The sequence below is a fragment of the Dipodomys spectabilis genome, unplaced genomic scaffold (genome assembly GCF_019054845.1).
Source record: "Dipodomys spectabilis isolate Male_0828 unplaced genomic scaffold, ASM1905484v1 ptg000669l, whole genome shotgun sequence".
NCBI classification, from domain to species: domain Eukaryota; kingdom Metazoa; phylum Chordata; class Mammalia; order Rodentia; family Heteromyidae; genus Dipodomys; species Dipodomys spectabilis.
The window spans coordinates 1,081,503-1,103,777 of NW_024871346.1; the positions used below are offsets into that span (position 1 = coordinate 1,081,503).

At 49.5% G+C, this 22,275-nt stretch overlaps 1 protein-coding gene across 2 annotated transcripts; it reads left to right on the forward strand.

The window, feature by feature from the left end:
- The first annotated feature begins 8,265 nt into the window (after positions 1 to 8,265).
- Positions 8,266 to 18,993, forward strand: LOC122101582 (glutathione S-transferase A2-like). 2 transcript variants are annotated; one of them, XM_042671953.1, is made up of 7 exons: positions 8,279 to 8,362; positions 11,795 to 11,899; positions 12,487 to 12,538; positions 13,904 to 14,036; positions 16,148 to 16,289; positions 17,873 to 18,004; positions 18,762 to 18,993. In XM_042671953.1, the coding sequence occupies exons 2-7, from the start codon at positions 11,816 to 11,818 to the stop codon at positions 18,882 to 18,884; spliced, it is 666 nt and encodes a 221-aa protein (XP_042527887.1). In that variant the 5' UTR covers positions 8,279 to 8,362; positions 11,795 to 11,815; the 3' UTR covers positions 18,885 to 18,993. The 2 variants fall into 2 exon arrangements, with proteins under 2 accessions (XP_042527886.1, XP_042527887.1); XM_042671952.1 differs by lacking the exon at positions 12,487 to 12,538 and having other exon boundaries at positions 8,266 to 8,362.
- The last annotated feature ends 3,282 nt before the right edge of the window (positions 18,994 to 22,275 follow it).

The window sequence follows — 22,275 nt, forward strand, 5'->3', positions numbered from 1 at the left end:
AGGGGAAAACGGGAAAACCAGGAAGCCAGACCAGTGGAAAGGGAAGGGCAGAGAGAGCTCAAGTTTCAATCTAAGACTATGACCTGTCCACAGGGCTGTAATTAATATTTAAACCTACTGCTGTTTCTCAGGAGTCCATATTACCCTCCCTCCCATTTCCCTTTACAATTGCCAAAGAATCCAGTAAATCTAGTTAATGCGATTGCTTTTCTTGTCAGGTCTTTGTGGTCAAATTTGAAACTATGATTCAATTGCACTTGAAGCCCAGCGGCTTCCCAGAGAACAGTTGTACTGAGTGAGAGCACTCGGCCAAGCGTGAGGCATGCACACGGACGGGAGAATTCAGAACTGGAAAATACTGGTTAGCGAATCAGAAATGCATCTGCTAAAGAGGAAGGCCAGCGCCGGCCTCTCCTAGCGGGTGGGAGTGCGTGGGGTTTTCAGTGTAGAAGGTTAATATCCGCCAAGCCATTTCTACAACTTCGTCTTCTGTTTGATCTATTTGATTTACAGGTGGCACACCCCAGGAATCACCGCCTCTCAAGAGGTGGAGGCTGAAAGACCACAGGTTCAAGAACAGGCTGGGCAAAAGTTAGTGAAACCTGCATCTGAAACACAAACTATGAACAAAAGGTCCAGGGGCATGACTCATGCAGTACATACGCCCTGGGTGTAATCTCTGTGGAGAAACAGAGGGAGGGAGGGAGGGAGGGAGGGAGGGAGGGAGGGAGGGAGGGAAGGTACTCTTCAAATGTCTGACTTATCTTTAGATGGTAAAGGGAGAAAAGACCTAAAGCTCCATGAACAGTACCTGGACGTGCCTTGTGCTAAAAGCAAGCAAGACCCACCACTGGCTGGCCAGTCAGAGGAGAAGCTGTGCATGTTTGCCTCTGCACACAAGCACCTCTGTGCCATCTGGGCCAAAGCCTTCATCGAGAGAGTGCCTGGCTCTCAGCTGCTGGTTTACGTGCTGTGGTGCTGGGGAGAACATGGGAGCCCTGGGAACCCTCGATCTCCCCACACACACCTGCCCCACCCCACCATCTCCCCCACAGGCCCCTCGCTCGTCTGGCTTTGGCTGGAGTCTCTCGCTTGCTTGCAGGACTGGCAAGAATTCTCCACGCTCTCCAACCCCGAGTCACGGATGGTTCTCGGTCTTTCTCACGGGGTGGGAGCTGAAGGAGGATGAATATTAGAATCAAGTTTGGCCTCCGGAAGTCCTGGGCGGGCCCGGCCAGTGCCCGGTGAGGAAGCCTAGTCTTTACATAATCTGAGCTTCTGAACGGTATCTACCCAAAGAAGATGGGCGCGCTTTGCCCACAGAGATGGTATGGTGTCTGCAGAGAGCTCAGCTCATCCTTAGCCGCTTGGTAACCGGGTGTTTGGGAGCCCGGCAGGCCCAGCCTCACTGCCCGTGGCTCGCTCTGTGACGGGCTCCTGTGGCACTGCAGCACTGGCGTGGGAAGCCTGCGTGCCAGCGCCTGACTTGGCCAGCACGTGCCCCTGCCATGCCCAGCTTCCTTCCTCCTTCCCTCCTCCTTCTTCCCTCCTCCTTCTTCCCTCCTTCCTTCCCTCCTCCCTTCCCTCCTCCTTCTCCCCTCCTTCCCCCCTCCTTTCTTCCCTCCCTCCTTCCCTCCCTCCCTCCCTCCTTTCCTTCCTTCCTTTCTTCCTTCCTTCCTTCTTCCCTTCCTTCCTTCCTTCCTTCCTTCCTTCTTCCTTCTCTCTCTTTTTCTTTGTCTCTCTTGCTTTCTTTTCTTTTCCTTCTCCTTCTCCCTGCCAGTCCCAGAACTTACACTCTGAGCTTTTTTGCTCAAGACTAGCACTCTACCACGTGAGCCACAGCTCCACTTGCAGCTTTGTTTTTTGGTAGTTCACTGGCAATACGAGTCTCACAGACTTTCCTGCCTGGGCTGGCTTCGAACTTCAGATCTCAGCCTCCTGAGCAGCTAGGATTACAGGTGTGAGCCACCTGTGCTCAGCACAATTAGCTTCTTTTAACATGAGGGTGAAGAAGAACAGATCTCCCATGCTCAGGTAACTTACACCATAGTGTGGAATTGGACAGATTAAAACATGACCAAAATATCCCGTAGCATCTGGGGTTGAAGCTCATCATGGGTCCAGGGTCTGGGCAAGCACCTGCCAGGGTCTCCTCTAGTGTTGCCCTCTGGAGATGCCATGGGGAAATGCTTCTCAGTCCAGACCTGGGCGCCGGAGGGGAACTAGGTAAGGGGTTTCAGGGCAACTCATGGACTGCTGCTCCCAGGAGGTCTTGTCCCTAGGGTGGCAGCAGAACAGGAGAGCTAAAAGGCGAGGCTGGGAACTCTACAGCTTGGGGGTGGGCACGGGAGGGGAACACTTGGAGAGAGCAAGGGAAGGGGTGACATTGTCCCAGAAATACACTCATTACCTGTCTTACGTAACTGAAACCCCTCTGTATATCACCTTTATGATAGCAATGTTGGAGATGTAAACAAAGACCAGGCTAGGTCCTGTGAAGGAAATTCTAGAGGCTTGCATCCAACTCCGTAGCACTGTGTTTACAGATCCTGGGAATTACACATTCTCCTTTTTCTTCATGAATGCATGGGACTTTGGCCTGATCTTTCCTTAACTTGATGAGAAAACTTGCATGCAGAAAATGTAGCGAGTGAACGAACATGCAGAGTCAGTGACGTGCTTTCAAGCACTGCTTTTGCGGACAGGCTCAGACTCAGTATCCCCAGGTGGGATAAGCCCAGCACAGGAAGAGAACAGTGGGTATGCCCACAGCCCACAGCTTCCTCTTGCCGACGCCGAATCCACCAAGGAGGCGCAGGCCTCCTGGAGACCCCTGAGCCCTTCTGGATTCTCTGTCCCCAAAACTCATTATTGCAATTGTTTTTTTTTTTCCATCAGCCGTACCGTCGACATGGAATTCTCCAGCCTCCCTCCACACCGGCCAGCCTTCTGCAGTGGTCACCTGGTGAGCCTGAGTGGATGCTTTGTAAATTGCTGACACACACTACCTCTTGTGGATGGGGGGACTCTGATTCCAGTGCTCAGTCCTTCCAGAAGGGACCTCAGCCAAGAGCTCAGAACGAGGGACAAAAAGGTTTGTGTGCCTAAAGATAAAGGCCTGGCAAACAAAGGACCTTGGCGATCTGACTCTGAAGTTCATGGAATCCAACTAGGATGAGTAGGGTCATATCTCAATGGGGCATTATAAGACAGGTCTGACTGCGGGCGTGTCTTTTATGGTTGACAGTCAACCAGTCACGGTTGGCTCTGGGCAGCACCATGGACAGAATCCCAGAGCTTGTGAAACTACAATGTCAGCCCCTATCCCAGATGAACCAGTCTGCAGGGAGAGAAAGAGAGGAAGGGGGGGGGAGAAAAGAGGGGGGTCAAGGGAATGAAGAAAGAGAAGAAAGGAGAGGGTGAAGGGAAGCAGAGGGAAAGGAAGAGGGAGGGTTGGGAAGAACACTCTTCAGAAGCATGCCCCCTAGTGGACAATTTCCCCTAATAGACTCCTACCGTATTCAGCCGTGAGCTCAGCCCTGCGTGGCTTTGTTCATCCATTAAGGTTACCCATCTCATAATCCCATTCTTTAATAGTGCCACTTGCCAGGGGCCAAGCCTTAAACACCACTTTTGGGGGGACAACAGTTCATATTCCAGCCACAACGGTAACAATTGCGTCTCATCCCACACCAAGTTGATATGGGTACCAAAATAACGCCCCGGTGAGGATGGTGTTCTGAGAAGCAATCTGAGCAAAGCACCTGTTGCCTTCTGCATCTGTGATTCAGACCCTGCAGGGCTGGAGTAGCGGTGGTGCAGCGGGCAGTGCTGTGTGCAGCGCACACTGGCTTATCGGAACCTCCCCCACCCAGCCTCAGCCGTCAGCCAGGAGTGAGGAGCCAGGGCCCAGGTGGCAGGAGATGGGTGAGCAGGGTGGAGGTGTTGAGTAAGCAGGGGAACTGTGTGCCAGACACTTTCTCCATGATATCAGGAGAGTTGCTATCTTCATTCCTCCCCTGGATGGTACCAAAGCTCAGAAAGATAAAAGTTTGCTAAGTCATTCAGGTGAGGAAAGAGCCAAAGCCCAGAACTTTCCAAGTCCAAATTTCATGTGTCTTTTAATCATTCACACAGCTTTCACCTAGGGTTACTGGGTTTAAAAAAAAAGCACACTCATGCTCTAGGGCTTCAGAGTAGAAGCAAAAAGCAAACGCTCCCAGAAGCAAGGAAGGTCCCCAAGCAAAGAAAGATGGCGGAGGGCCTGTGGAGGAGAGACCTAGAGACCTAGAGACCTCCTCTTTCTACTCTTCTGAGATCATGTGTGTGGTTAGAAGCAAGAGCAGCTGTACAAGGGATGTTCACATGCTCTGGCCCGCATCCCGGGGAGGCCTTGTTGCAACATGGATTCTCAGGCAGTAAGACTGGGTGGAGGCCCAAGGTTCTCTCTCCACCGCTCCCACGTGCCTCCCATGTGGCCGTCCAGGATGCCTACCAGTGCTGAGAGTAAGCCACAAGGGACAAATTTGCAGTGGAGATGCAGGAGCTCCCTCCAGATGGACCCTGTGCCCAGCGAGGATGCAGGTCCTGGTCAGCAGGGAAGGTGTCTCCAGCAGCCCAGCTCCAGAAGCCCAGGTGGGCATGCACAGCTGCGAGTCAGGCATCTCCAGAGGGACTGTGGAATGGATCTGCTCACTCTCACATTCTAGAGTTCATTGGAAAATTATGAAGTCTAGGTTACTAAACACAGTCCTGAGATACTACGGAGACCAGGAGGAAGGGGGAGACTTAGTATTCTGTTTCTAAACAAGCAGGAGGGAGAAATAGATGACCATAAAAGAACCTCCAGGACCCCTGTAGATCTAGAATTGCAACCACAAATGTCTCCAGCAAGTACACACAGCTGAATGACACAAATCACCACATATGCTGTTGGTGGCAAGCTAGTACAACTACTATGGAACTCCATGTGGAGATTCCTCAAAAAACTCAACTCTGAGTTGCCCTAAGACTTAGTGTGCAATGAGCTGAAGTCAGGGCTGGGGCAGAGGAAATTTAAAATAGCCTATCAAGCTTTGCTTCACAAAACTTTTGAAAAAAGGACACAAGAAGAGGGTTTTGAAATAAGAACCAACTTGAGAGCTGGTACAACTTGAATGACAAAATATAAATTCACCGAGGGACAGCGCCCAGGCCCAGAGTTCAAGCCCCGTGACCGACCAAAAGGAACACCAAGGTAATATGTGCCACAGACCAGAACCATGATGGATGCTTCAGCAGGCGATGGTCTGTCGTGAAGCAGAGTATTTGCACAATCATAAAGCATCTCCCCCAAGATATTGAATTATGCCAAAGGGAAAGATAGTAAATACAGTCGACAACCTTGGAAGATATAACCTAATTTAATCAAGGGCTCAAGTCCATATCATCACGACTGAAACACACTACGGGTGAAATGTGAGATTATGTCTTCAAATCATAGGCTGGGAAGGAAGAGCAAAACGTCTGCAGTATTTTACATTAAAGGTAGGAGTTCAATAAGATCTTGGGGAGGATTAGGCAGCCCCCAATTCAGGCCCATCCCATGGAAAACCTGACCAGCACTCTTCAAAAATGCCAAGATCAGGGAAGACAAGGGAGGACAGAGGCCCGGCCCTGCAGTCGGAGGCAGAGATGGGCCACAGACGGAGAGCCTCGCATCAGGTCCTGGGTGAGGAGCAGGAAGTCGGCTGAGAGACGGCTCAACTCCGTGTTCTGGAGTTTGTCTGTCCATCACAGTTACGTCTCTGGTTTTGATCCTTGTACTCGTGTTTTGTCAGATAGTCACAAAAGGGTATTTAGGAAGTTTGTAGTCTTGTGTGTGTGTGTGTTACTTCTCTAGCTGAAATAGCATTAAAATGTAAGACTTTATTGCCTTACTCACATAACTGTAGCCCCTCTGTTCAGCATCTTTACAATAAAATGAACTTAAAGAATAAAATGTAAGTCTTCAGAGCATTTGAGGGCACATTGAAGATGAAGCAATGACTGATGAATTGCAACACAGTCTGGTCTTGGCGTGAGTGGTGCGAGCACTGTTGGAGCTAGGCTATGCAAGGCCATCTCTCTGTTCTCTCTGCAAGGCACTCGAGCAGGTCTCCATCCCAGAGGGAAGTGTGTGTATTTATGAAAGCCCTGTACATGGGGGCCCTGGGGTCAGCCTTGGAGATGTGGACCAGCGGTGACACGCTGTCTCTGAGGGGAGATGGTGGGAGACTGAGACACACACACACACACACACACGCACACACACACGCACACACACACCTTAGAGAAAGGTGGGACCGGGTAGACTGTCAGCACCCAGAAACCTGAAGGACTGGGGTGCCACGCCGACTCCAGTGGAGTCTGCTTAGCATGGGAAACCATCTATCAGACCAAGATAGGGGCTTCAGAGACCTATCTCTGAGTTCTGGGACTTCACCGAAGTCTACCTCAGAGAATGGGGCTTTACAGAAACCTATCTCCAAGTTTTGGGACTTCACCGAAGTCTACCTTGGAGAATAGGGCTTCTAAGAGGCCTACTCCTGGAAAAAGGCTGGCAAGCCCCTGGGAAAGATGTGTTTCTGCCTTTCTTTTCCTCATAAGAGTGCCTGTTAATTTTTTACTGTTTGTGCTTGCTCATTGTCAACATTCCCTTATTCAAAGTTCTTTCTTAAGAGTGTTGACGACTCCAATATCTGATGAGTGTCTTAAAAAATATGACTAACTCACCAGAGTTAAGTGCTAACCTAAAACCCCTCTTATGGAGGCTAGTAGACAAGTCATAAGTAAATATTGGGGGTTTCACAAAGTCACTTCAGCAGAAGGAATTGTTTGTAAGAGATTTACAAGAAGCTGTAGGCGCGGCTAGAACAGAAGGAATGTATGGCAATTGCTGAGATAACTACTTAGGAGAAAGAACTTCCTGTTACTCTCTTTCATTTACTAAGAGATTTGCTAGACCTAGGCCTCGGTGACTTTATTATTGAAGAAAGAACAGGAAATATCTTATGGGACAGTTAAGGCCTCTATAGAAATAAGGTAATGGTTAGTTGATGACAAAACATCGAAACCCATTATATTTCTTAGAGATAAGCCGGAAACAAGTGCCTATCAGGTGACCAGCTGGTGACCACCCAAGAATGAAGCCCTGCAGCAAGATTGTGTAACCTTTTGCCCTTTCTTATGGAGACTTTTGCTATAAAAGTTTGTTATCCTCTGCATTAAATCGCACTCAGCACTCAGCACTCAGCACTCAGCACTCAGCACTCAGCACTCAGCACTCAGCACTCAGCACTCAGCACTCAGCATCCACTCCTAATGTGTGTGAGTTGTCTGTTTGCCATCTCCCCATCCTATTCCAGGTTCCTCCCCTAGGTATCCTCCGTCGTCCCGACAGAACCCGGTCCGCGGCACTGGGGGAGCCCAGAGGAGCCCAGTTCAGGTTCAGTGTGTTTCTTTCTGCAGGGCGTTTTCGTAAGGAAGGGAAGAGCGGGTCCAGATGCTCCTGACAAGCCGCCTTCCACGGGCGCCGGCAGCTTTGGCCGTGCAGGAAGCGGAGGCCGGTGGTTAGAAAGAGCTGAGCTCAATGTCTGGCTCTTTTTGTGCCTCGTGGCTATCCAGCTGCTGCTGCTTCAGGCCTGGGGCAGCGGGACAAGTCTCGGGACTGTGACTCCAAGAACTCACATCTCCAGCTCCCAACACCTGACCTGGGCTTGCTCAGGGCTCCCAGGGAAAAGCAGACATTACAGGCGTTGTATCAGAGGGAGGCCTGGAGGCCCAGGGGAGGGAGCGGAGTTCTCCAAGCAGAGGAGGCACAGGCTGCAAGAGTCCGGGCTGAGAAAGACCAAGTGCAGCCATGGAGAGGAGGGTCCGCGTGTGACCGGGCTGACGCAGCAGCACACACGGCTGAGCTGTGCGCCCAGGGCTGCGAGCGCTCGGCCAGCTGCCTCGAAACTTTGTGTTACGCAGCACACTTCCTCCTTGGACCCATGCTAGCATGTCCAGTGCAGCCTTCCAAGCTGCTCCTGACCCCACGTCCCTGGGCTCTGTCCTTGTCCCCCGTGGACTCTCTACCCGTCTTTCACCTGAGCAGAGCTCCTCCTAGGCAAAATGAATCTGCAGTGACTCTCTGGGACAGAGTTCCCCTTGTGAGTGCACTTATGACTCATCTTGAAAACAAACACTGTTACATTGATTTCTTTTTTCTAGCGTGGCATGGAGCTGAGTCCACGTGACCACATGACCTCCGTGGGAGTGGCTGTAACTGTATTAAAGCTCCTTCCGTGCAATCCCGCACAGCGCCTGGCAAGCCGGCAGGAAGGGCTCGGGACATCAGCAGGTTAGTGCTGCCTTCTCATTTCTTTGCAAATGTCTTCATGTCTACCGCACTGGGAAAACATTTTCCAGGCTGGAAGGTGACCTTGTGAGTGTGTGTGTTCTCTGTGTGCTCAGGAGAGAATCCCCACATTGCTTAGTTCTTGAAGAAAACATAATGACCAAAGTTTTAGGATAAGGACAAAGAACCAGCACAGGTTTTACTGAGTCAAACAGGATATCCCAACATGACTCATGAAAGATTCGATACACCATTGCCCTGGGCTTAAATAAGGCCAACTCACACACTGTGGGTGAACTTGACCTTGGAGCCAAAGTTATCTGAGCAATGGCTCATCTTGTGCCTCTCAGCCAGGATGCACACTGTGGACACGGGCCACCACTGCCAGTCCTAGTCCTTCCACACCTGGGTTCACGCTCATTTGCTTATTGCTACTATTATTGTTACTGTTGGCTACTAGTAACAGGGTGCCATGTTGCACAGTATTTCTCCTCCTTGATCTTCTTTCCTCCTTCTCCTTCTTCCCCCCATTTTCTCTCTCCCTCTTTTTTCTCCTCTTCTCTTTCCTTCCCTGCTCCTTCTCCTCCTCCTCCTCCTCCGCTTCCTCCTCTTCCTCCTCCTCCAAAAGTCTTTGGACTTTGCTAAACCCAAAGCAAAGCTTGAGCTACATAGTTGCACAGTTGCAAGAAATCGATATGTGCAGACTGCAGGAGAGTGAGGCAGATTGGTGTTGTTTTCTGAGGCAGGGAGTCTTCAGAGCAAGGCCCGTCCTTGCCAGGTTCTGGTCCTGGCCCACCAGAGCAGAGCGTACGTTGCACTCAGTTGACAAGTTCCCTGGCCGCCCCAGCAAATCACTCATGGCCAGTGACAATTACTTTTACCCAATGTGTTCTTCTGATGTAGATTTCCAGGCTTTGGTTGTTCTGTTTAACAGAGAGGATGAGAGGTCATAACTGAGGTTCATTACGCATTGTTATGCCGTGAACCTTGTTTATAATTGCTCTAGGTTAACCATACTCTCAAAGATCCACTCCGTTAGGTAGTGATTAAAAACAGGTAGCCCTGCAGCTGTCCGTAGCAAAGTGAACTTCGTACCAAGACAAATGGCTAATGGTGACTTCTCTGCTTCCTTGGAGAAGTGTAGTGGGTGGGACAAGGGACAAAAATGTAAGCTTTCAAGAAAACCCAATGATGAGATAAAACAGGAAGTCACTTGTTTGAGCACAGAACTAGGTCCAGATAAAGACTTTGTGAATAGCCTGCAAACTGAGAAATTGTTATACAGACTCTAAGGTCTTATAAAAAGAAAAGCAAAACACCCCTCAGAATCAGAGAGAGAACTTACGAAAAGCCACACTGGTGCAGATGGAACACAGCCAACTTGACTTGATAGAAAACCAGAAGGAACGGGACTGTGCCTGATCATAAGCACTTATGATGTGTTTCCAGCAACAGTCTTGGTGCACTGCCGAGTGGCTGATAATTCTCAGGGTGGGCAGACAGATGTCTGAGGATGTGAAGCTGAGTCTGGACCTGGCAGATAGGACCCCCCCCTCACCCCCGCCCCTTCTGGTGGCAGAAAGGGCGGGTTCTTCATTCTCAACCTGGCAGCTTTTCCCTGGGCTAAGATGATGAAGATCCTGGGTTGGGATCTCAGGAACCCAGGAAGCACAGCTCTGCAGGGCCCACTCTGCAGTGCCAGGGTCCACGGGCCTGAGGCCCTGACTTGTTGGTGTTTTTTTGTTTTGTTTTATTTTGTTTTCATGTCTTTATTGAGATTACGTGAGTCCGCAGTGCTGTGGGACAGTGCTACTTAGCCAAAGCCACCAACACAGTTGCACCTTCACAAGGAGCGTTCTCATTACCATGGTCTCAAACGCTTATGAACTCTACAAACTGACACTACAACTTTTCTTCCACATCGGGTGATATGTACAGTCTTTCCTTCTGCTTAGTGTCTGCTGTTCCCTCCTTCCCTCTCATTCCTCCCTCCCATCGCTGCCTTGAGTTGCTTAGTTCACTTCCATCCGTGTCCAGTGCAGCTGATGGGCCCCTCCACTGAGTTTTGTCACCCGTTTCCCTCTGATTCTGTGCCCTTCTCCTAGCGTCCCTCAGCCTGACTTGTTTTAAACCTCCTTAGGCAGAGACCCAGCTCTGGTCATTTCCTGTCACATGGAAACTGCTCAAAGAAAAGACATTGCAGTGGAACATTTTGCAAATAGAAATTCATTTATATGAACACTGGTGGGAAGGCATCACAGAAAGAAAAAAATAACAGTAAAAGGTTTTCCTGGCCCGGTTAAGCTACCTTCACAGATAAAACGTTCGTATAAGCTGGGCACCGGTGGTTCATGCCTGTTATTCTAGCTCTTCAGGAGGTTGAGATCTGAGGATCATAGTTTAAAACCAGCCCTGGCAGGAAAGTCCATGAGACTCTTACCTGCAACAAACTACTGAGAAAAAGCTGGAAATGGCACTGTGGCTCAAGTGGTAGAGCGCCAGTCTTGAGTACAAAGAAGCTCAGGGACAGCGCCCAGGCCCTGAGATCAAGCCCCAGTTTGTATTCCACCACAGGCTGTCTAGCCCATGACTTAGCTTTCTGGTTAGCCAAGGTATTCTCCTCGCCTCCTCTTTGGGCTCCCAGCCAGAAGGGACTTTCTCCCCAGGGGACACTGGTCAAAGTCTAAGGAAGTCCTTGGCTGCTATCACCAGAGGTGGAGAGGATCCAGCCCTGTGCTCCTGGAGACTGCTTAGTAATATATTAAGTAACTAGTACGTTAGTCAATATATTGTGCTCAGGGCAATCTCCCAGAACAAAAAATTATCTACCCCCAACGGTCAATGGCACGGAAAACCCTTGAAACAGAGCAACAAGAGCTGTCAGACTTCTTTTGTGAGTCACAGCCGATTGCATTTTGTACATTTTTTCCACCAACCCAGAGCACGCAGCCACATGTGTGTACCCATAGCATAAATGCACTCAAGATGGCTCCAGAACGTTCTTTTACCATAGATGATATGTGCCGATAGTCTGTCTCTATGCTCTGGGAACCCCCGGTGCTGGTTTATAACTCACTAATAATGGGTTAAGGTTCAGAGCTTGGAAAACACCACTGAAAAGAAGCTCTAAGAAGTCTAGTGAGAGGCGAAAGGGCCTGTGCCCGCCAGCCTGTCTGTCTGTGTGACCAACCAGATATCAGCCTGTCTGTGTGACCATGCAGACGCCTACTCCTGCCGGACCACTGCAGGACAGGGGCTGTCAGCTGCTCACTCCATGGGAGGGAACGTGGGCCACTGGAGATCTTTCTGGACCTCTTCTGGTCCTTCTGTGTAAAAGCCAGATCAAATATTCTTCGTGTGATACTGCCTTATTAACTGTCTGCCCCGAAACGCCTTTTACTTCCCTGACTTATTTGTTCACTCATTCACGTTTAGGGGAACCGAGAACTTGCCGACATGGGGAAGCCTGTACTTCACTACTTCAACGGCCGGGGCCGGATGGAGTCCATCCGCTGGCTGCTGGCCGCGGCTGGCGTGGAGGTACGTTCTGAGCTGGGACATCTTCATTGGGCCTAGCCATGACCTGGCTAAGACAGCTGTTCATAACAAAGCATCCTGTGAAGCTGGGCGCCAGTGGCTCACGCCCGTAATCCTAGCTACTCAGGAGGCTGAGATCCCAGGATGGAGGTTGGAAGTCTGTCTGAGCAGAAAAGCACAGGAGGCTTTGATCTCTAATTGTCACCAAAAAATCCTGAAGGGGAGCTGTGGGTCAATGTGATAGGACACGAGCCTGGATCAAAAAACGCTCAAGGACAATGCCCAAGCTCCAGGACCAGCACACACACACACACACACACACACACACACACACACACACACACACACAACAGACAAACAAAACCCATATGATTAGTTTTGTTTTAAATAAAATTATCTCCGTTTAGTAAGAAAGAAGTAGACTTACCTGACCAGATGAGATTTGGCGATCCAGATCTGCCCAGTCAGGTTCCTCTGTGTCCACTCAATGTAGACACCATTACTTCTCCACAGTCATTTCCAGACAAGGCTCACTTGGCCTATAGGATGACAGAATGCACTAACACAAGCTTATTTACTTCTGCTGGCAGTTTGAAGAGAAGTTCATAGAATCTCCGGAAGACTTGGACAAGTTAAGGAACGGTAAGGCAGCCATCCAACCATCCATGCATTCCTGACGACCGTGTCTAGCATGGCCCAGCAGCATGGCGCACAGGGATGGCTGGAGATGGTCAAGAGGCAGAGAGAGGGGGTGTGGGGGGGCAGGCTGACAGCTCTGTGATGCTGAAAAGGACTGGGCCGCTCCGAGTCTTCCCTCCGGAATCTCTGAATGTGTTTTCCATGCTCTCCTGATTTATTCTCCCAGAATAAGCTTCTGTTAGCTCAGAGTCTGCCAGTGCCCTCCACCCCAGCCCACACAGGGCCATGCCTTTAGTCAGAGGAGGACCAGAAGGGGCAGGCGCCTCTGTTTTGTCATTTGGCTTGTGACGAGCTACCCCCCTTTAGTGCAAGTGTGGAGGAGCGCAGCGTGGGGCCTCGTCCTAGAAAGCACTCTCAGAACCCATCGTGAACAGCGCGAATGCTGTGGGAGTTATTTGCACACTTCCTTCTTAGTGGTATTTTCCCAGAAACCAGTTGCATGCTCTCTTAACCTTCCTAGAGTATCCAGAAATAGATTAAACACAAAACACACAGAAATCCATTATGGGTCTGCATTGGACATAAAAGCCAAATGAAGTAGGTTTAAAACCCAAAAGAAAATAGATATAAGAAAAAGAATCCAAGCACTGGTGGCTTACACCTATCATCCTAGCTACTCAGGAGGCTGAGATCTGAGGATTGAGGTTCAATGCCAGCCTGAGCAGGAAAGTCTATGAGACTCTGATCTCCAATAAACCACCAGAAAACCAGAAGTGGAGCTGTGGCTGAAAGTTGTAGAGCACTAGCCTTGCACAAAAGAACTCAGGGAGAGTACCCAGGCCCTGAATTTAAACTCTAGGACCAACAGAAGAAAAAAGAAAGAAATAGAGAAAGAAAAAAAAGAGAGAAAGAAAGAAAGAGAGAGAAAGGGAGGGAGGGAGGAAGAAAAGAAAAAGAAAGAAAGAAAGAAAGAAAGCAAGCAAGCAAGAAAGAAAGCTAAGCATAAAGTCTCCGATTTGTGTAAAAAGTGTGATCATGGGCTGGGAAGGTGTCTCAGTGGTAGAGCGCTTGCCTTGCATGCTCGAGGCCCTGGGTTCGATTCCTCAGCACCACATAAGAAAAAAGCCGGAAGTGGCGCTGTGGCTCCAGTGGTAGAGCGCTAGCCTTGAGCTGAAGAGCTGAGGGACAGCGCCCAGGCCCAGAGTTCAGGCCCCACGACCGGACCAAAAAAAAAAAAAAAAGTGTGATCGTTTTTGCTGGCTGTCCCTTCTGTTCCTTCAGTTGCGTCAGGAGGCCTTTTCTTGTTCTGAAAGAGTAGGGTGTTCCGTGGAGACATTTCATTGACTCCTCTTCTCCTTTTCCCAAAAGATGGGAGCTTGATGTTCCAGCAGGTGCCCATGGTGGAGATGGACGGCATGAAGCTGGTGCAGTCCAGAGCCATTCTCAACTACATCGCCACCAAATACAACCTCTACGGGAAAGACGCGAAGGAGAGAGTCCTGTACGGTGAACTTCCTGATCTTACATCCATCGATAGCCCAGGGAGGATCTGGGTCCTGCCAGTAGGAGCAGGCCCATGGCTGGGGACCGTGGCCAGCAGCGGGCTGGTCCTGGGTACACATACTGAGCTGGTCACGGAAGATCACTGTGGAGACGAGGGAAGAATAAATGTGTGTGTGGTGGGGGAGGGACCCAGGTATCTGCGATCATGTGTTCAGACGCAGCACAGGGCTCAGCCGTGATGACCTACAGAGCCCCGAGGATAGTAGAGTCATGCTCCCAAGGCTCCCGGGCATCAGTGGCTGGTCTTCTGCCGTCAGCTTGGATGAGGGACCCAGGGTCATAGGGGGGTGGCAAGGAGTCTTTGGGAAGGGCCCATCCACGGGAGCCCATCCCAAGTTGTAGAAAGTGTGATAATGATGGCCAGGAACCCGGGTCATTCCATGTGTTGGTCAATTTGGTGAGGGTTATAGAAGCTGGTACCCAAGATGCCGGAGTTCTCTGAAGTATGTTCTGAAAGCCAAAAGCAGCCGGACTGACTCTGTGCACCAAAGCCGGGGGTTGACGTCCAGAGGTGGAGGAGCTGCTTCCATTCACTGGTGGCAGTGCCTCAGAGAGTTAAACAGAGTGTGGCTTCACCCTCCATCTCTGCGGGAGCTCTGTGTCTGTGGGAAAAGCGGGAACTCGCGCTTACTAATGCCTGTATAGAAACGTAGCTAGCGGCAATAGTCACAACTGTCCACGTGTGGGAGTAGCCTACTATCTGATCATGGGTGAATAGATGGAGGAAATCTGCCATGGGCGTGCAGGAGAATAGTTTTGTCGCTGAAGAGGGATGGAGCAGTGTTTCAGTGCTGCTCTAGAACACACAGACCTTGAATGCGGATTTTACACCACACAGAGCCCACTTACTGAGAGTCATTTTGTGTGAGATGTTTTCCCGATCACTACTGATAGATTATTTGTTGTCTTGGGGTGAATTGAGAGGAAAGGGGTATGGCTGCCAAGATACATGTGGTCTGGGAGAGACAGAGACACACTGCTTTAAAACTGAAGAATGTTGATGTTCACAGAATGCTAGGATTGTGTAATACACTATGATTATTATTACTATTATTGTTGTTGTTATTTTGTGCCAGGCTTGAATGCAGGGCCTGGGAACTGTCCTTGAGCATTTTTGTTCAAGACTAGCACTCTGTCCCTTGAACCACAGCTCCACTTCCAGGTTTTCCTTTTGTTTTGTTTTTGTTTTTTGTTTTTTGGTGGACAATTGGAGATAAGAGTCCCATGGCCTTCCCAGTTCAGGCTGGCTTTAAACTGAGATCCTCTGATCTCAGCCGCCTGAGTAGCTAGGATTACAGGCGGGAGCCACCAGCACCCAGTCATGATTATTTTAAAGAGCTGGCAACCATGGATATATGAAAATATCTGACAATAAGGATGACCCCCCCCCCAAGAATGGTAGAAAAGTCAGGTTGACACTATAGGAATACACATCTCCTAAAACATGCCCTGGGTTGTAGCTGAGCAGTGTAGCGGTGATTGGTTCTTTTAGGCAGCCTTGAGAAGTAGACATGGCTGGAACTGGAAGATGACATGCGAGGAAGGGTCTGATGTGTGTCTTATGAGAAACTGAGGGAGAATGTCTGTCAATAGACGTGAAAACAAGCCTGTGTACAAAGGGATGAGGCAGGAGCAGACAGGAGCCGGACAAGATGGCCACAGACTGCGGCGTCTTCTGTGGTTTAATGCCAGGGTTTGGACTCAGGTACTTGCACCTAACAGGCAGGCAGCCCGCCACGTGAGTCATACCTCTACCTCTCTTTTACTGTGCTTGTATTTTGTCTAGGTCTTGCATTTAAGCCTGGACTACAATCTTTCTTTTGCTGCTTTTCCCTCATAAGTGAGGTGAATTGAGTCTCTCTATCCAAGTTCTCGCTGTGTTTTGGTGAACACGGAGCCTGGGATGGACACGAACATCTGTCTTTCCAGTCTCGGGCTCCTCAGTAGCTGGCATGACAAGCACAAGTCACCACCACTGGCTTCTCTTAAGTTTTAGAATGGAAATCTAAAGGAGGCAGCGCTTGACTGGTGGATGTTTTTGTCTTTTAGGATTGATATGTACACAGAAGGTGTGGCAGATTTGGCTGAAATGCTCATGACTCTACTACTCACTCCTTCAGACCAAAGAGAAGCCAAGATCGCCCTGATCAAAGACAGGACAAAAAACCGCTACTTGGTCGCCTTTGAAAAAGTAAGTGAAGAGTTTGAGGACTCTGAGTGGTTGAGTTGTCCTGACGGGGTTGAGCTTTACACCCAGAGAACCTTCCTAAAGACCAGCACAGGCAGTGTGGATACACGGACTGTGAGCAACATGGTACCCAGCGTCCTGCGTTAACATTGTTCTGCAGAATTTCCTGATCACACCTCTGGTAGTCAGTCCTCTATAGACTTCATGGTTGCAACTAAATCCTATCAGGGGAGGGCTCTGAGACTCACTGCAGGTGGGACTGGACCCTGCAGATCTGCACGGACTTGAACTCAGGAGCCAAGCGAACACAGTCACACAACACAGAATATTCTGCCACCCCGTGTAGAGAGGAGGAGAGCAGCTGCGGAGAATATTTCAGTCTCCAAGAAAGAATCGGAGTCAGACAAGAGGCGAGGGGGCGGGTGATGTAGAGGAGGAGTTAGGAAAAGACTATTAGCTGTTAAAAACTATTTTACCAGGTTTTGGAGGTCAGAGTTGAGAGAAAGCTACACAAATGACAGGTATTACTGATCTCAGCTAGGGTTTCCTCTTAGAAAGCAAAGCAGGGACATTTCAAACTCCTTCGACTTAGGCTAAGCAAAAAATTGAACAAGACGTGAGTGTGGGAATCTGACAAGTGAATGAAAGTATAAACTCTTTAATTCCACCCCCCTATTAAGCAAAGCCACATTATTCCTTCATTTACAAAAGCTGATTTGCTGCTGACTGCTCTATGAGAGCAGGGAGATTTTAGAAACAGTTTTATCCTCACAGGCATGGCTTGGGCTGGTCTCACCCACACCAGCGTGCCGGCCCTGGCTGCTCCAGACTTCTGCTCTGTGAGGAGAGAAGGAACTCCCTGCCCAAATGTGAATTATGTATGTTAAACCACAGTGTTTGTGTTGTACCAAGTAAATATCCACATTCTCTCTGCATGTGCACATAGGGTGACATGGCATTTACTGAAAGCTTTAGTAGTTGCTTACCTTTAGTTGGTAAGGCTTTCCCTTTTTATTTTCAGCCACTTCTATAAATAGGGAATACTTAGTAAATATCACACACAGTCCCAAGCTTTGTTACATAAATGCCATATGCCCAGGAAGGTTGAAATAAGTGTTTCGTGAATATAGACCACCAACCTAAATAGCAAAATTAACATTTGGTGGTGGTGTCTTTGTCGACTCTTGGCGATAAATTCATCTTTCATCTGTACAAGCTAAGCTGCAGCCTCAGTGCCTTTCACCGGAGACCCTTCAGAATGTCGATTTTGACCCAGTGTAAATGAGAAGTAATAGTCAATTGTGCCAGGGAGATGATGAGTTCAAGTCCAACCAGCCCTACTTGAGATCCCCCAGAGGTGAGCAGCAGATGAGACGAGCAGGCCAGAGGAGAATCTCTTGTGATGTCGTGACAGAGAAAGGTGCTGCATGGAGGTGTGATTACGGGAGGTGGGAGACCACAGGGCTGCAGCCTTTTAGGACAGAGACACAGAAGGGTCTGAAGTGGTACTTATTCCCAGGGGGTCATCAGGAGAGGGGGGGTGCATGCATGCATGAGCTCACATTCTGACTCATCCAATTCCGCAGGTGTTGAAGAGCCACGGACAAGACTACCTGGTTGGCAACAGGCTGAGCAGGGCTGACATCCTCATGGTGGAACTTCTCTACTACATTGAGGAGCTGGACGCCAGCCTTCTGGATGGCTTCCCTCTGCTGCAGGTGAGGCATTCCAGAGCCTTCCAGAGCCCTCAGGTGGCAGCCCCGCGCCTCACTAGAATACAAGACAGACTGGTGAGGACCAGACCATCCCCTTAGGCCTCCAACGGAGCCTCTGTATCCTGCGTTTGAGGCATGAGCATAATCTTTACACAAGGAGGTTTGAGTGACACATTTCTCAAAGAAGAGCATTTTTCCTTTTCTCATGAGATGAACCAGGCCCCGGGGCCCTCTCCCTGGCCTGTGCTGTTGTGCGCTCACTCCCTGCCTCTCCGGGGTCTCCTTGGTCCCCGTTTTCACACTGGTTGCATCTGAGCAAGTCTCTTTCCAGCTCGGCATTGGTGAGTCTCCTCCTCTCAAACTGAGCCCTCAGCTGCTCAGCCTTGTATTTCTTTCTTCAACGCTTCCTGCCCCGAGTACGTTGTTTAAATGGATTTTCCTGACTTTTTATCACCGTTTGGATGTTTCCTTTCTCTTGACACCTAAAATAGTCAGTGTTCTCCTTCTGAAATAGAAAAGCGGATCTACAAGATTTACAACTTGCAGGCAGTGCAACCTATGAGCGGAATGAAGTCTCAGTAGAGGTCTTTGAGGATGGTGCTGTTGAGCTGGGTGTTCTGGCTCTTATGTTCCCTGGGAGTCTGTTCCCAGCCTCCACCTTGAACTGGGCTTGGTTCAAGATGGCTTCGGATTCCTGGGAGGTACTCATCCCTGGGTGGACTGTGGGCTCCTCTCTGAGGCTCTGCTTTCTGTGTTGCAGGCCTTGAAGACCAGGATCAGCAACCTCCCCAACGTGAAGAAGTTCCTGCAGCCCGGCAGCCAGAGAAAGCCTCCCCTTGATGCGAAGGCTATAGAAGAAGCAAGGAAGATTTTCAGGTTTTAACAGAGCTGGCATTGACCGAGCTGAAGTTTGCCATGCTAGAGTGTTCCATGTATATGTTGACTCACACTACTCTGGGATTAAATAAAAAGTCTTACAAATCCTGTGCAAACCCAGGTGCTTGAGTGTCAGTCCCAGCCCAGCAGATAGAGAGGATGGCAATCGAGAACAACAACAAGGCTTTAAAGCGAAATAGACCAAGGAATAAAGTAAGAAAAAAAGACAGTTCTGACAGCAGAAAAGACGCAGATAAAGATAATGTAGAGTGAACGAAGAAGTTAAAAAAGTAAATTAATTTAAAAATATGAGATATAAGAAAGTAAAATTTTAAAAAGGAAATTAGAAGACAAACTTCAAAAAAAAGGAGGGCAAAAGGGAGTAGGGTAAAAAGTGAAAGAATTATTTTTAATCAAAAGAAAAAGAAATTTAAAAGTTAAACATTTAAAGAAGAAAAGAGAGGCCATTTGGCCTCTTTTTCCCACATGGCAAATGCTTTGGAAATCCTTGGGGAGCGGTGCCCATCCATTACCCCAGGACAGAGAATGGCTCTGATACCTAGAGGCCGCACATGGGGCTGGACTTCCTGCACATGAACAAGTTCCTACACGGCTCTCCTCTCCCACCGGGCTGCCACTCCCCACCTCACCCCGATTTCTCCTTCAGCACCCCAGGCATTTATGGCATAGCTCAGAGATCTGGCTTTCCTGCCCTTCCTTCATACATTTCTTGTTCCTTGTCTTAAAAAATGAGTGGAAACATCCCTAGTTGTTTCTTCACATCATTCCCTCTCTTGCAAGGCTCCTCTTGTCTGTGTGAATTGACTGAAGGTTTCCTCTGAATGCTGAGCCGCGAGGTCTGATAAAGAAAACTGGAATGTCTTTCTCTGACTCTCGGAAAGCTGGGAGTGGCCTGAGAAAAATCAATGGCTCCTAGCCTTACAGAGACCTGAGAAAAATCACTGGCTCCTAGCATTACAGAGACCCCAGATTCTGCCCTAAGTGTGAGTTAATCAGAATCCAAACTTCCTTGGACCTTGGAATTGGGTAAAGGCTTATACAAACTGTGGTTGTTTGCCGCTTGCCTCTTTTAGTAAGATAAGGAGGTCACTGCTCCTGGGATTGTTTCACATGCTGGTGTCTTAACTTCAAGGAGATTGCTCCCTTGCTTGCTGCACATACCCTGTCTAATAATAAGTAAGATCCTGTTAATGGGACTTCGGGGCATCTGTTGCTGGGGAGAACCACAGGCCCCGCTAGGGCCTCCCACACCAGTGTCACACAGTCCAATTTCCATCACTTCCTTGCTCCCAGTGGTGATGAGTTAAGGTGCTCATTTTTTGGGGTCCATGGTGGTTTGCAACAGCCCCTCACCGTATCCACTGTGAATCTGATTGATCTGAGGCAATCATAACCCTGTCTATGCCCCTAAAGACTACAAAGTGAATTTAGTAGAGAAGCTTCCAGAAGTTTTGCTCCCGAGCACAGAGTGATGCTCAGGAGGAACTCCTGTCCTGGACGTACCTTGTGAGGGCCGGGGACCCCATGGATCGAGCATGACACCCACGGGAGGCAGTGACACACTGCGTTGCCAAGAGAATCATTTCTAGAGAGTTGTCATCCTCTTAGTGCTCAAGCACCCGGAGTGTTCCCTGAATTTGAAGCATCCTCAGTGGTGTATGTGGAGAAGCGGAGGCGAGGATGGTTCCCAAAGGGGGGGGGGGGCTGCAGGTGACAGAGGAGGAAGAGGGGGAGGAAGACAGGTTCAAAACCACCCCGGAAAACCAGTGAACCTGACGGTGATTGGGTGTGGGGTGAGGAAGAGACAAGGAGACCCCGACTCCAGTGGGCGCCCAGCTCCTTAGAGCCTTGCCGGCAGTGTGGCCCTCTGTCTGGGGGAGGGGTCAGGGACGAAGCAGGCTGACACTTGCTGTAGACTGCAGCTCCGCAGATCGCTGTGAGAACGGTGCTTCATGGTTTTATTCCTGACACTTGGTTCACAGTCTCACAATGCGTCCTTGGCTAGGAACAAAGTCCGCATGCACAAGGAGATGTGGGGGCGGGGGAGCTCTGGGCTGTCGGTCACTGAGACTCCTTTAGGGCAAGCTGGGGGGGGCTGCACTCCAGTGGGGATCTGGGACACTAGTGTTTCGTTTTGTTGAAGCCAGGACTTCCAGGGTCCAGAAGCAGCCTGCGCCTTTACAACCCTGACCTCTCATGGGCACGGGGGTGTCTGGCTGGTGAGTGGCAGGGCCTCCCTCTGAAGGATTGACTCCCGCTGATTCCCCGAGGTCAGGCAAGACACCAGGTGCATGTGAACAGGCCTGACCACATGTCTGTCCACCACACGTCTGTCCACCATATGCCTGTCTGCAGGCAGGTTATTCCAATCTAAGCCTGGCTGAGCACACCGCCCTGGGCCTCCAGGAGACCATAGCCCATTGTGTTTTTCTGCTTTCTTGTTAAGGCCTATACAAGCCCACCCCAAAATCCAGTCCCTGGCACAACCTCCAAACCCCGCGGAAAGGTCTGTGCCCCTCACTGGCAGCCAACAGTCCTAGCCAGTTGAGGATCGAGTCTGGCCTCTTCCTTTTCCGTTCTTCTCCATTTTCCCAACAGCCAAAACCTGAATCTGTTTGTTTGTTGGACACAAGTCACCTCAAACCCAAATGACCTCCTCTCCGGAGTTTTTATCTTTCATCTTTGACCCAGTGCTTGCTTTGGACTGTATTTTGATAAGTCGATCTTTGGCCAGGTTGAGACACACCTGAACTTCTCTTCTAGAAGTATGAGGTGGAATTTTCCCATCTAAAGCAGCTCAGTGTAATGCAAAGCAACAGCCCACCAAACCTTCCCCAGGATGGCCGGCGAGGCACCCCGCGGATGGACAGTCATTGGAATCTGTCTCAGGGAAAGTGAATTTCCTCCTTCCTCCTTCTTGCTTCATTTCTCCCCCCCTCTCCCCCCTTCCCCCCCCTGTTACCCCCCCCCCCCCCGCTATTGATGGGTAAGAAATTCCCTTGTGTCTATGTCTGCTTTCCTGATATTTTATTACTGTAGGAACTTACATTATGTTTCCACTCAAATATTATATTTAATGCAAAATTCTGCAGCATTTTAAAAGAAAATGAATTGGTCCCCATTCTCACAATGCAAGCACACATTATTTCCCATGTCCTATACTTTTTTACTCTCTCTCTCTCTCTCTCCTTGGGGAAATGTGCCAACATATTTGTATCCTCAGCGATATTTAAACATTCAGTGTTGGTGACCAGCCCCAAGCCTTCATACGTGCTACACCAAGGGCTCTGACCCTGAGCTAAACTCCAAACCTCTATAATCATTATATAGAAATACTTGATTGTTCTGACTGTTCTGAATAGGGCGATCAGGTCTGG

Coding starts and splice junctions, on each gene's coding strand:
- LOC122101582 (XM_042671953.1), top strand. CDS start 11,816: ATGGGGAAGCCTGTACTTCACTACTTCAACGGCCGGGGCCGGATGGAG. Junction 16,290..17,872: donor ACTTGGTCGCCTTTGAAAAA/GTAAGTGAAGAG, acceptor CCAATTCCGCAG/GTGTTGAAGAGCCACGGACA. Junction 18,005..18,761: donor ATGGCTTCCCTCTGCTGCAG/GTGAGGCATTCC, acceptor TCTGTGTTGCAG/GCCTTGAAGACCAGGATCAG.